This window comes from the organism of the source record quoted next, unplaced genomic scaffold, assembly GCF_019419815.1.
Source record: "Pyrus x bretschneideri cultivar Hongxiangsu unplaced genomic scaffold, Pyrus_bretschneideri_v1 Contig12, whole genome shotgun sequence".
Lineage (NCBI taxonomy): Eukaryota > Viridiplantae > Streptophyta > Magnoliopsida > Rosales > Rosaceae > Pyrus > Pyrus x bretschneideri.
The window spans coordinates 3,330,388-3,342,427 of record NW_025999413.1 but is presented as its reverse complement, the minus strand read 5'-3'; the positions used below and the strand labels follow the sequence as shown (position 1 = coordinate 3,342,427).

The window sequence follows — 12,040 nt, the reverse complement described above, 5'->3', positions numbered from 1 at the left end:
AATATGACGCAACCGACACGTTACCTTGTCTAGGTCAAGGTCGACACATCATTTGGTCATCCAACAAAAAACGACTCGTCGTCTCAGCTGAACCTTCTAAAATCTATGAGGAAAGTTTGACACGATCGATACGACATGCATATGGACGTGCGTGGTGCAGGGGCTTTGTGGCATCAACGTCGTTAGCGGCGACTTTAGGCGTTTGGACAAATAGAATTGGGAACTTGGACGAAATACAATACAATCATCCCTTATGACATTCAACACGTCTTTTCACAATCTCAAGCAATTGTTAAAATCACACACTGGGGATAAGTGTTTGCATGGTTCATCCAACTCAATTTTAATTCCGAGCTACATACATTGATATTTATAAGAAATTAATTATAATTTGAGTGGTACGTTTACTAGCTCGAGAGCTTAAATAATTGATAGAGTGAAAGCGGGTGGAGAGAGGTTACAATAAGAGGGGGAGTAACCCTTAGAATCAACAAGAGCAGCCATAGATAGAGTAGTATATCCAAACAAATCGAAGAACCTAATGGGAAGAAGCTAATGGAATAAAATTATTACTAGGGGTATGAAAAGAGTAGCCCAATGGTTCGTGAAAATCGTATGAACATTTCTGGGGCTTTGAACTTAGAAATTTCTTGAAAGATTGAGATACATTTCGGTTTCGTTCTATATCTTTCTTTACTTTCTATATTTTGAAAATAAGATTTGATTCATGTGTTTGAAAGTTGTAGGGCATACAATTACAACTAATTCATGTTCGATTATCGTTGGACATTCCTTGTCGGTTCTCACATCATCATTTTTCAGCATATAAAATTAGGCGCAGTAACAAACTTTGGCATGCCAAACTCCACGGTCTCTCTCAAACCCAGCTGGAATTTATCACATTTCTGGCAACAGCTAAAGTTTGCACTTCTTTGCCCTAAAAGAAAACGACATATAGTGCACAAACCACTTACAAAAAGGTTCCATGGCCCACTAAATCACTTTATCCCCTCCATCAATATAATCTCGAAAAATACTATTTACACACCAATTTTGACGTTTTACAGGCTCTTGTTGATTTTTACTCATTAATTTTTTTCAATTCTTTTCAACCCGACAACCAAAAATTAAGAGGGGTGTGTGAGAAGTAAAAATAAATGTGTAGATAACACTGAATAGCACTACCCTACAAATTTTTGTGGATGTTGCATTAGAACTTAATTAGAAGCTTCCATGCTAATTACCAAATTAATGGATTTACTTTACTTCTTCTAATCATCTTTCTATGATTTCTAATCAACTTTACTTGGTGCATGAGTCGTGACAAAGGAGAGAATTCAAATGCGTCATGGATTTGCAGCTACAGTCTGCAGAAAGCACCATTTCTATTAATTTAAGAATTTCTTTTCTTAATTACTCTAATTAGCAAAATTTGGATCGCCTGCCGACAAACGGCAACTCATCCGGCAATTGGATGACAAAAACGACATAATTCCCTTAACAATGCTCCATTTTTATGTTCAAAATTTGAATTTCAATGCGCAAAAATTGTTAGCAAAGCGAAAACGGCATCGAACATTACATGGGTTAAGCCTAATGAAAACTCCAAATTAGAGATCCAAGTCTTTGATTATTTTATGTAATCAACTATGCTTAACAAAATGAAGGTAAGGTGGACGAGACTTCTTTGGATTTAACGTTAAAATCAATCACAAAATGTGAATATATGATCGTTTTCATAATCAGAAATGAAGAATTTCGAATTCATGATATCTTTCGACGTACAAAACCATTGAATTAAGAGCTAGTATGCAAACAAGTCGTGAGAGAAATGGTTTTATGCTCATGCTGGCAACGCAATTGTAACCATGAGGCGCACTCTATAGAATACTGATTGATATTTGCACGACATTCTGCGTTGCGACATTAAATTAAGGATTTGTGTTTGATTTTGATTTTGATATTGATTTTATCTCTTGTTGACAATTCTCAGTATATTAATTTGATTTAATTTGTACTTGGTGTTTGGAAGAACAAACCCTACTATAGGGTCTATTATAGGGTTTGTTTGGAAGTACTTTTAAAAATGATTGAAAGTGTTTTTTGCAAAAATGTTTTTGAAATCAACGTTTAGTAAAAATCCAAGTGGATCCTGAAAAAGTATTTGAAGTCTTTCCTATAATCGTACATAACTGGTGTTTTTTTCATTAAAAAAAAAACACTTTTGAAACTAAAATCAATTTCACTAAAACACTTTTAGTCATTTTAAAATCATTTCTAAACAAACCCATAAATTGTGATTAACTTGACAAGGATATCTCCTCGTTTTGTACCGAGTAGCCTATTATTCACTTTTATTGAATGAACTTTATGCCGTTTCGCATTAAAAAAAATTGATTTAAATTAATGGCTTCAATATCTTAAGACCAAACCCAACTTTGGGCTAAATGCTATTTTTTAGATTTTATTCCCCCCCCCCCAACCCAACCCATGCTAAATGTGTGGGCTAAAAGCTATAAGTCAAACAAAAGCCAAATTCCCCCCAAGATTTAGCATAGAAAATGGTGTGGGCACCACCAATGGGACCCCACCCACATGAGCATGTATTTCAGGATTTATTGAATTCAACGGCTGAGATCGAATATAATCAAATCTAACGGTAAAAAAAAAAAAATCTAACGGTCTAAATTTAAATCTGACGGCTAAAATAATTTTAAAAAAAATTATTTAACTCAAAATTCACCCAAAATTAGTGATTTTTCAATATTTATCGGAATTTAAATATTTTAAGGTTGAAATGTTCATAAAATTAAATTATGATAGTGTACAAATTATTTTTTTTTAAATTACTTTAAAAGAAAAAATTAGCCTAAATTTATTCTTTAGTAATCTCAAGCTAAAAAATTTAGGCTAGAAAGGTTGGAGTAGAAAAACTGTTTTTGGGCTAAAAATTTTAGGTTTTAGCCCAATGATTGGAAATGGTCTAAAGACGCGAGGTACCTTGGTAATTAATTTAGTGTTAATTTGTTTCTTTTTCATCTTTATGTTTGATAAAAAAATTAAAAAAAAGCTATGAAAGTTATCAACCCTCGAATAGTATCGTTTCTTTTTGACAAAAAATAAAATAAATAAATAAATAGTATCGTTTCTTTGACTGTATTACTTGATCTTATTAATGACATACGTAACATGCAATGGATAAATATTTTAGATCCTATCAATAAGTAGGTTTAATAAATGCGATAAATTTTAGTGGGGTTATCTGATCAAGTCATTTGTAAGTCACTTCACACAAAAACTTTAAACTCTTTGGTATTTTAATCATAGCAACTCTATGATGGTCCCGCTTAGTATAACCCATGTTTTCTAAACATGCAACATTACCGAAGTTTTCTCTCCTATAACCCATGTTAGCCTCCAATAAAACTCTCTCATTTGTGTCTCTATCATCCCAAATGTAAGATCATTTTGAGTTACTCACGACAATGCATGATCTCTTTTTATAGGCGGACATTGCTTCTTTTTTGTTAACATGTACAAAAAGAGATACTTGACTCTTCTAACGTACTTAGCATGTACAAAATAGAAACGATTTGCATGTTGAAACATAATCATTATTATGTCCTCAAAATTTTAATTAAGTTTGTTAATGCCCAAGTAATTATCTTAATCAACCAAATAACAACTAAATTTAACCACACCAATTACCCAAACGCCATAAGCACACTAGTGTACATAACCACAATCCTCCCATTTTAAACCTAGGAGCCTCATTTCTAAAATTAGCTCCAAAATTATCCCCCCAACTCAACCATTAACCTCAAAGGTCAAACCCTCCCTCCCCAATTCTCTCTCTAAAAACCCAACACAATTTTGTGTTTTGACTTGAAAAAAATGACTGGGGTGTATTCAATTGAGATTTTGAGAGATTTTAATAGATTTATGAATTCATGAATTTTGATGAAGTTTAATTGATTTTTAGATACTTCATGTAAAAACTTGATTCAATTCCCTTGAAATTTTAGCGGGAGAGGTGAGATTTATGAATGCTTAAAAGTACACTATGAAATCTCTCAAATTCTTTAATTATTTAAAATAAATTTCTAATTGAATACACCTAAAATATAGTAAATTTTTTTATAAACCTAATTGAATAAACCCGAATTTTTAAGGATTTTAATAACCTATATTAGTGAATACAAGTTGAATTTCAGGAAACTATTTGAAATCCTAATTGAATACAACACATGGCAGCCGCAAGAGAGATTTCCGGAGACGCCCGAGAAGCTGCAATCAAGTATGGTACAATCAGGAGACACCCGAAAAGCTACAATCACACATGGCAGCCGCAAGAGAGATTTCCGATTTGTTGCCGTTCTTCGAGTCCGATGACGATGGTTCCGGCTGGGCTTCGTAGATCACATATATCACCCAAACTATGAAGCACTAATCGATGTGATTTTCCCCTTGCACCACTAACAACAGTTCAAACGTAGATGGGCAGCGGCGATGGGACGAAGATGATGAGTAGGATGACGACGGCGAGAGTGTGGGAGCTACCACAACCCAAAAATAGGTTTCCGGGATTCGATTTATGAGTTTTTTCACTGAAGTTTGGGTTTTGCTGTAACTGTGCAAGCGTTTGGTTCTTGGGTTTCTGCAGATTCACGGTGGAGGTTGTGAGGGTTTCACGGTGGTGAGATGAACAAATGAGAGAGAAACAACATGACTTTTCGTATTGATTCCTACAGACGGCACCAAATGTTGATGCACAAAATCGGCGAGGACTTTGGTACAACAGAAAGTGTCAAGTTTGTGACATTCGCTAGATTACTTCGCTCACCAGTGTGGATAAGTATGTAAAGATATAGAGATAGGGAAGCAAACACAAGATGTACGTGGTTCACCCAGATTGGCTACGTCTACGAAGTAGAGGAGTTCTCATTAATTGTGAAGGGTTTACACAAATACATAGGTTCAATCTCTCCTTTAATGATTTATAGTGAATAGTTTAGTATAAATGACATTATAGATTATTGTGGGAGAATGATCCCCTTTTATAGAAGAGAGTTTCTAGATTTGTTACGTGTTGCGCTGTGATTGGCCTCCTAGTTGGAGGGAAAACTCTTGTGGGTTCTTGACGGTATACTGTTGACTGGTTGTCACATCCCGACGGGGGGCGAGCCACTTCCCGGGCCCGTTCCACCACCGTAGCACGATATTGTCCGCTTTGGGCCCCGACCACGCCCTCACGGTTTTGTTTCTGGGAACTCACACGAGAACTTCCCGATGGGTCACCCATCCTGGGAATGCTCTCGCGCGTTACTCGCTTAACTTCGGAGTTCCTACGGAACCCGAAGCCACTGAGCTGCCAAAAGGCCTCGTGCTAGGTAGGGATGAGAATATACATATAAGGATCACTCCCCTGTGCGATGTGGGATGTCACAATCCACCCCCCTTAGGGACCCGACGTCCTCGTCGGCACACACGGGACCAGGGTTAGGCTCTGATACCATATTGTCACATCCCGACCCGGGGCGGGCCATTTCCCGGCCCCACTCCACCACCGTAGCACGATATTGTCCGCTTTGGGCCCCGACCACGCCCTCACGGTTTTGTTTCTGGGAACTCACACGAGAACTTCCCGATGGGTCACCCATCTTGGGAATGCTCTCGCGCGCTACTCGCTTAACTTCGGAGTTCCTACGGAACCCGAAGCCAGTGAGCTCCCAAAATGCCTCGTGCTAGGTAGGGATGGGAATATACATATAAGGATCACTTCCCTGTGCGATGTGGGATGTCACACTGGTGCTCAGTAGTTTCGGGATTGGTCAAATATTGTACAAACAACCGTTAGATTTATTAAAAAAATTAAAATCTCTCAGAATTTCAATTGAATACACTCTCATAAAATTAAGAAATTAAATTAAAATCTTAATTAACAAATTAATTCGTTATTAACTTGTTAATTAGTTATTAATATGTTAATTTAGTTATTAATAATTTAATATGTTAATTTAGTTATTAATTTGTTAATTAGTTTTTAGTTATTAGTTTATTATTTTCCGGGAAAACGAAATTAGATCCGACTGATCGACCAATCAAAGACGTCCTCACAAACTCGGAAGGAAAGCTTTTGCACAACCAAAAAAACCCAATTTTTTTTCTCTCTCCTCCCATTCCCTCCCTCCCTCTCTCTCTCTACTCTCTCTCTCTCTCTTGATCCATGCTTCCCGACCCAGAAACCCTTGGTTGAAATCTGAAATTAATTAATCCAAAAAGGGGGTAAAGGAAGGAAAGATTGCTCATTTTGCGATTTCATCGAATCTCCAATGCGGTCTTCGCGAAGACCCAGAAGAAAGAGCAAAGATTTGAGCAGAAGAAGAGGCAGATCTGAGTTGGGCAGCGTCGAATCTCATTGTGGTTGGCGATTTGGAACTGGGTTTGGTGGGTTTGGATCTAATGGTGAGGTGGGCATGGGCGGAGACGGCATTGAGTGGCGGTGGTTCGGGCGGTGCTATTGAGTTGCAGAAGAATACGAAGGAGGGGCTGCATAGACGACGATGCAGCTTCACTTCTCGCCTAGTATGAGAAGCATAACGATCTCGAGCAGCAATGGGTTTATTGACTTGATGAAGATCAAGGTCGGAGCTCGCCACATCTCTTATCGAACGGTTTTCCACACCATTCTAATCCTCGCTTTCTTATTGCCTTTCGTCTTCATTCTCACTGCTGTTGTTACTCTTGAAGGTGTCAACAAGTGCTCCTCATTTGGTACTCTTTTTATTTTATTTTTAATTTGATTTACCTTTTTATTTGTTTTTCCAATTTCCCAGTTGATATCGCAATCTCAATTGATTTTTTTTTTTTCTGGTTTTGTTTGTGATTAATTGCTATGATAGTTATTGGTGGATCTTGACTTGCCCATTTGATTGTTATTGTCAATGCTGGCTTGATTGTATCAAACCGATTGAATGGTTGTGTTAACTGGTACCGTTTTGATTCGCATCAAAATCTAAATCTAATCAAATCAAATTTTGATTGATGGGTCTCCACCTATCCATTCCTGTTTGGAAATCTGTTAGTATTGGAATTCAATGCCATTGGGTTGGCTTGTTTATGTAGTTCTGTACTATATCATATATTTTTGGTGAGATTTGAGGTGGATCAAATTGTTCATTGGTTTCATTGTGTTGATTGGTTGAATATGCATTAAGATTTCAGATGTGTTATGACTATTGTCAAATCAATTATTGGTTTATGGATATCCATTGTTCCATCTAAGCTAACTATTTGTTTAATCTAAAAATTCGAATTTGATAAGTAAGAAGATTTACTGCTTAGTTTAGCAGATCAAATGCACAGAAATGATTCTATGCTTACTGTTCTATTTAATGTGTTCAAGGATTTAGGAATAGGCTAGGTGATCTCTGGTAATTCAACCTTTATTTTGAAATGTAGGCCTAACACCAGTTCTCTAATTTTATCCCTATCAATCTATATAGTAACTTTGTGTTTGCTTTCTATGCCTGCTTATATTATCGACACGTTTCTTTGGTCATGGACCCATGCTTTTCTCTAACACTTTGATATTGGATTTGTGACTATTGTTGCTTTACTCTTGTGCTTCAGACTGTTTAGGTAGGCGCTTGGGACCAAGGCTTCTGGGTAGGGTTGATGATTCAGGGGTAAATAACTTTTCTCTCCAGTTGCTATAATTATTTTTTTTCCCTGAGGTTACATCAACCAACATTGTATTTAAGTTTTGATTTCGGTCAGCAAGTTTAATGTATGATTATCTGAGCTGGATCTTTGTGGTTGTGGTGATGGCACACCAGAGACTGGTTAGAGACTTTTACAAGGTTCTAAACCAAGTGAACACTGAAGAAATCCCAGCTGGTCTAAAGCTTCCAGATTCATTTAATCAACTTGTTTCCGAAATGAAGAACAATCAGTATGATGCAAGGACCTTTGCTTTCATGTTAAGAGCAATGGTAAGTTATGACTTATAAAAAATTAATATAAAAAAAGGTGCTCTGGGTCATGTTTCATGTGGTGCTTATATTTTGGAGAAAACCCTTGGTAACTGTTAGCACCTTAAAAATAATGTTATTTTTTTGTGTAGATGGAGAATTTTGAAAGGGAAATCAGAGAGTCTAAGTTTTCAGAATTGATGAACAAACACTTTGCAGCAAGTTCTGTACCCAAGGGCATTTACTGTCTGTCTATGCGTTTGACTGATGAATATTCATCCAATGCTCATGCACGTAAACAATTGCCTCCTCCAGAGTTACTGCCATTGCTCTCTGACAACTCTTATCACCACTTTATTCTATCCACTGATAACATTCTAGCTGCTTCAGTTGTTGTTGCTTCTGCTGTCCAGTCATCTCGACAACCTGAAAAGATAGTCTTTCATGTCATTACTGACAAGAAAACCTACGCTGGTATGCACTCATGGTTTGCACTCAACCCTGTCTTCCCTGCTATTGTTGAAGTGAAAGGTGTGCACCAGTTTGATTGGTTAACAAGAGAAAATGTTCCAGTCCTTGAAGCTGTAGAAAACCAAAATGGTATCAGGAATTATTACCATGGGAATCATATTGCAGGGGCCAATCTTAGTGATACAACTCCGCGGACATTTGCATCAAAATTGCAGGCTAGAAGTCCGAAATACATATCCTTACTCAACCATCTCCGGATATATATTCCTGAGGTAACTCTCTTCTTTAGGTTGGAAACATTCAGTCGATGGTACTCTTGCAATTCTTTATCTTTTTGGATATGGTTTTCTATATTTATATGATAAATTTTATATGATTTTCTTTTACTGTATTATTTCGAAGTGTGTTTCCTGATCATCTGTATATTGTGACAGCTATTTCCCAACCTTGACAAGGTGGTTTTCCTGGACGATGATGTTGTGATTCAGCAAGATTTATCACCACTTTGGGAAATTGACCTTGGAGGAAAGGTCAATGGAGCTGTCGAAACTTGTAAAGGTGAAGACGATTGGGTGATGTCCAAGCGATTCAGGAACTACTTCAATTTTTCTCATCCCCTCGTATCAAAGAATTTGGACCCTGAAGAATGTGCATGGGCTTATGGGATGAATATTTTTGATCTCAGTGCCTGGAGAAAAACAAATATTAGAGAGACTTACCATTCCTGGCTAAAAGAGGTATAATCGAACCAATAGAGCTTCCCTTACTTAGGGTTCTGTTCATCTTTTTTATTCTGGTAGAATGATAAATCTGGTAAACTTGGCTCTGTCAGCAAGGTTCTACTTCTGATGTAGAATACATCTGCAACGCTGGTTATTTTTATTGGTTTCATTTTCTTCGAAATCATCTTCAACTGCATTTTACTTTTTCTTGGAAGTCAGTTCTTAGCACGTAACTTGTGCATTGTTTTAATTTACTTTAATTGCTTTTCCTTTGCAGAATCTGAAGTCAAATCTAACAATGTGGAGGCTTGGGACCCTACCACCCGCTTTAATTGCATTTAGAGGTCATGTTCACGCAATTGACCCAAGGTGGCACATGCTTGGGTTGGGTTATCAAAATAACACCAATATCGAGTCTGTGTCAAGGGCCGCAGTGATACACTATAATGGTCAGTCAAAACCATGGTTGCAGATTGGCTTTGAGCATCTTCGGCCATTTTGGACCAAGTATGTCAACTACTCGAATGACTTTGTAAGGAGCTGCCACATCTTGGACTCATAGCGATCGTCTAGGGGAGCTCAAACGGGAGACAGGACACAAAGCAACGCGATTATATGGTATTCATGAAGTTTTTTTGCAGCTCGAATTTTTTCGAGATCTATTTGAGAAGACAAGCAGAGAATTCACCATTGGGGTGGAACTTCCCAGTTCCGAAATCCATTTCATCCCCTGAAATTCTGCAGACAACAACCAGCATCATCATTATCACAGCATGAGATTCATTCTTTCATTCTGTAACATAGCAATCTGTCCTCATTTTTTGGTTCGGAGAAAGGATAATATTATTGGTCTTCGTGGCGGGGGTTATGCTTGATTTCTTAGCACAGATATCAGAATAAAGTGAAATTCAGATGACAAGGTGGCGTATGTCAATAGCATCATACTGGTTGGTGTAGGGAAGGGAAAGGCTAGGACAGGCCTTTTGTGAGGCTCTCCCATTAGCCCAGATATGTTCTTCTTTTCGCTTCATTTTTTTTCCTTCCGAAAAATCTTTTGTCGTCTTCATTTTTGTTAGTACCCATATCTTCCCCTCTTTTCATTTGATATCATGATGTTGAACTTTAGGAGTAGGACATGGGGATTGCTCTGTTACAGGTCCCATTGAATTGGGGAGCTGTTTTTAGGTATATCGATATCAGTATTTGTTTATGTACTGTTCACCAGAGACATTTAAAATGTGCACATAAATTCTTTTTCCCGGATTCTATTGTTCGTGTCTATGACATTTCTAATTTCTTGCTTTACAAGTTTTCTCTTATGTCATATGGAAGATTGATCGATGAGTATAAAACCCTAGGAGGGTTGGTTCAACTCCGGCAATCGTCAAAAACGTGTACATTTTCCACAGGTCATATTAATTTATTTAAATGTAGACGCCGGACGGCTGTTGGCCGGCGTTTTCTTGTACTGCCACAGAAACGATGTGTTTCGTTGTGTTTGGCGGATGAGGATCCTCATGACCAAGGGATGTGAGCCGTTGGATGAAAATTCAACGGTTATAATTATTATAACTTTAAAAGGACCCCTGTTTGTAGCTTTCATCCAACGGTCCACATTCCTTGGTCATGAGAATCCTCATCCTTAGATTAGGAGAGGATCCTGGTCCGTGTTTGGCGTGGCACTCGTGGAATGCATCAAATCTTAATCCCATGATTAAGAGAATCTTTAAAATCGTTTTGTATTTTCTAATTAAAGATTCGTACAAGTTGAATGTTCTAAGTTGATGATGACAAGAAACCCATTATCTTGTGCCCTTGTAGATTAATTATTATAATTTTTTAATGCATGTTTATTATTTTTAAATTACTTGATATTTTATTTTTCGTGTTTTTTATAATTTTTTAATCTCACTATTTGCCTATAGTATACTATAAAAAAAAAATTAAATACAACTTAAATTTTTTAAATTTATACAATAATACATATTTGATATACAATATATACATATACACTTGGCTATTGTATTTTATAGTAAGTTTTTTTATTAGTTTAAAAAATTAAAATCATCAAAATAATATTTTTCTTAATGTGTTGAAACGGATTACTCGCGTATCATCCTCTTGTAAACATGTTAAAGGTCCGTTATTAACAGGTTCTTATCATTTAACCCGAAAATGACCCGATTAGTTATCTGTCGACCCAAAATCCTTTATTTTCCTGTCGTTTACGTGTCGTGTTAACAACCCATGTAAGAAATTGTCAGGTCTACTTTTAATACTATGCTTGATAGGATTTTTTTTTTGTTCCCATTATTATTATTATTTTTTTTTTTTTAGTATATCGATATTTTTACACTAAAGAGAGGGGAAATTCGGTTAAGCCGTACAATAAGCAACCTAATTTTATTCCCATTATTTACTGTTTAATTAAGACAAAAATGCATTCGAACACATCATTAAATGATGAATAAATTATAGTCTGACACATCATTAAATGATGAATAAATTAGACGGATAAATTTAATGCAATTTAACGTCATCATAGGTTAACAACTTCCATTTTCCAAATCCACTCTTCATCCACCTACTTGTATCTTAAGCATGTTGTCACTCTTTGTAATCATGACGAAAAAAGTGGAAGAAAGCACGAAATCGCACAAGGTTGAGTAGGGCACCAACACCTAATGGGTTTTCGGAAAGGTGATTGAGTAGCTCTGAATAATGGATTTCATCCTACTCTTGCTACGTCTCATAAGGTATCGTTTGGTATGTAGACCGGACAAGACGGAACGGAATGGGACGGGACGGGACGGGACAAGACGGAACGGAACAGAGCTGGAGTAAAGATGCCATCGGATGGAAACAAGAAGGAAG

At 36.8% G+C, this 12,040-nt stretch overlaps 1 protein-coding gene across 4 annotated transcripts; it reads left to right on the top strand.

Moving 5' to 3' along the window:
* Positions 1-6,110: 6,110 nt before the first annotated feature.
* On the top strand, positions 6,111-10,434 carry LOC103955674 (probable galacturonosyltransferase 14). 4 transcript variants are annotated; one of them, XM_009367573.3, is made up of 6 exons: positions 6,112-6,750; positions 7,633-7,688; positions 7,839-7,994; positions 8,126-8,716; positions 8,879-9,181; positions 9,444-10,434. In XM_009367573.3, the coding sequence occupies exons 1-6, from the start codon at positions 6,564-6,566 to the stop codon at positions 9,726-9,728; spliced, it is 1,578 nt and encodes a 525-aa protein (XP_009365848.2). In that variant the 5' UTR covers positions 6,112-6,563; the 3' UTR covers positions 9,729-10,434. The 4 variants fall into 4 exon arrangements, with proteins under 4 accessions (XP_048433943.1, XP_009365848.2, XP_048433941.1 ...); XM_009367572.3 differs by having other exon boundaries at positions 6,114-6,774; XM_048577986.1 differs by lacking the exon at positions 7,839-7,994 and having other exon boundaries at positions 6,111-6,750.
* Positions 10,435-12,040: the final 1,606 nt, after the last annotated feature.

Bases quoted from the DNA above. Each gene is read 5' to 3' on its own strand.
- LOC103955674 (XM_009367572.3), top strand. From the start codon at position 6,564: ATGCAGCTTCACTTCTCGCCTAGTATGAGAAGCATAACGATCTCGAGC. The intron at 7,689-7,838 runs GTAAATAACTTT...ATGGCACACCAG, and splicing joins GTAGGGTTGATGATTCAGGG to AGACTGGTTAGAGACTTTTA. The intron at 9,182-9,443 runs GTATAATCGAAC...TTTCCTTTGCAG, and splicing joins ACCATTCCTGGCTAAAAGAG to AATCTGAAGTCAAATCTAAC.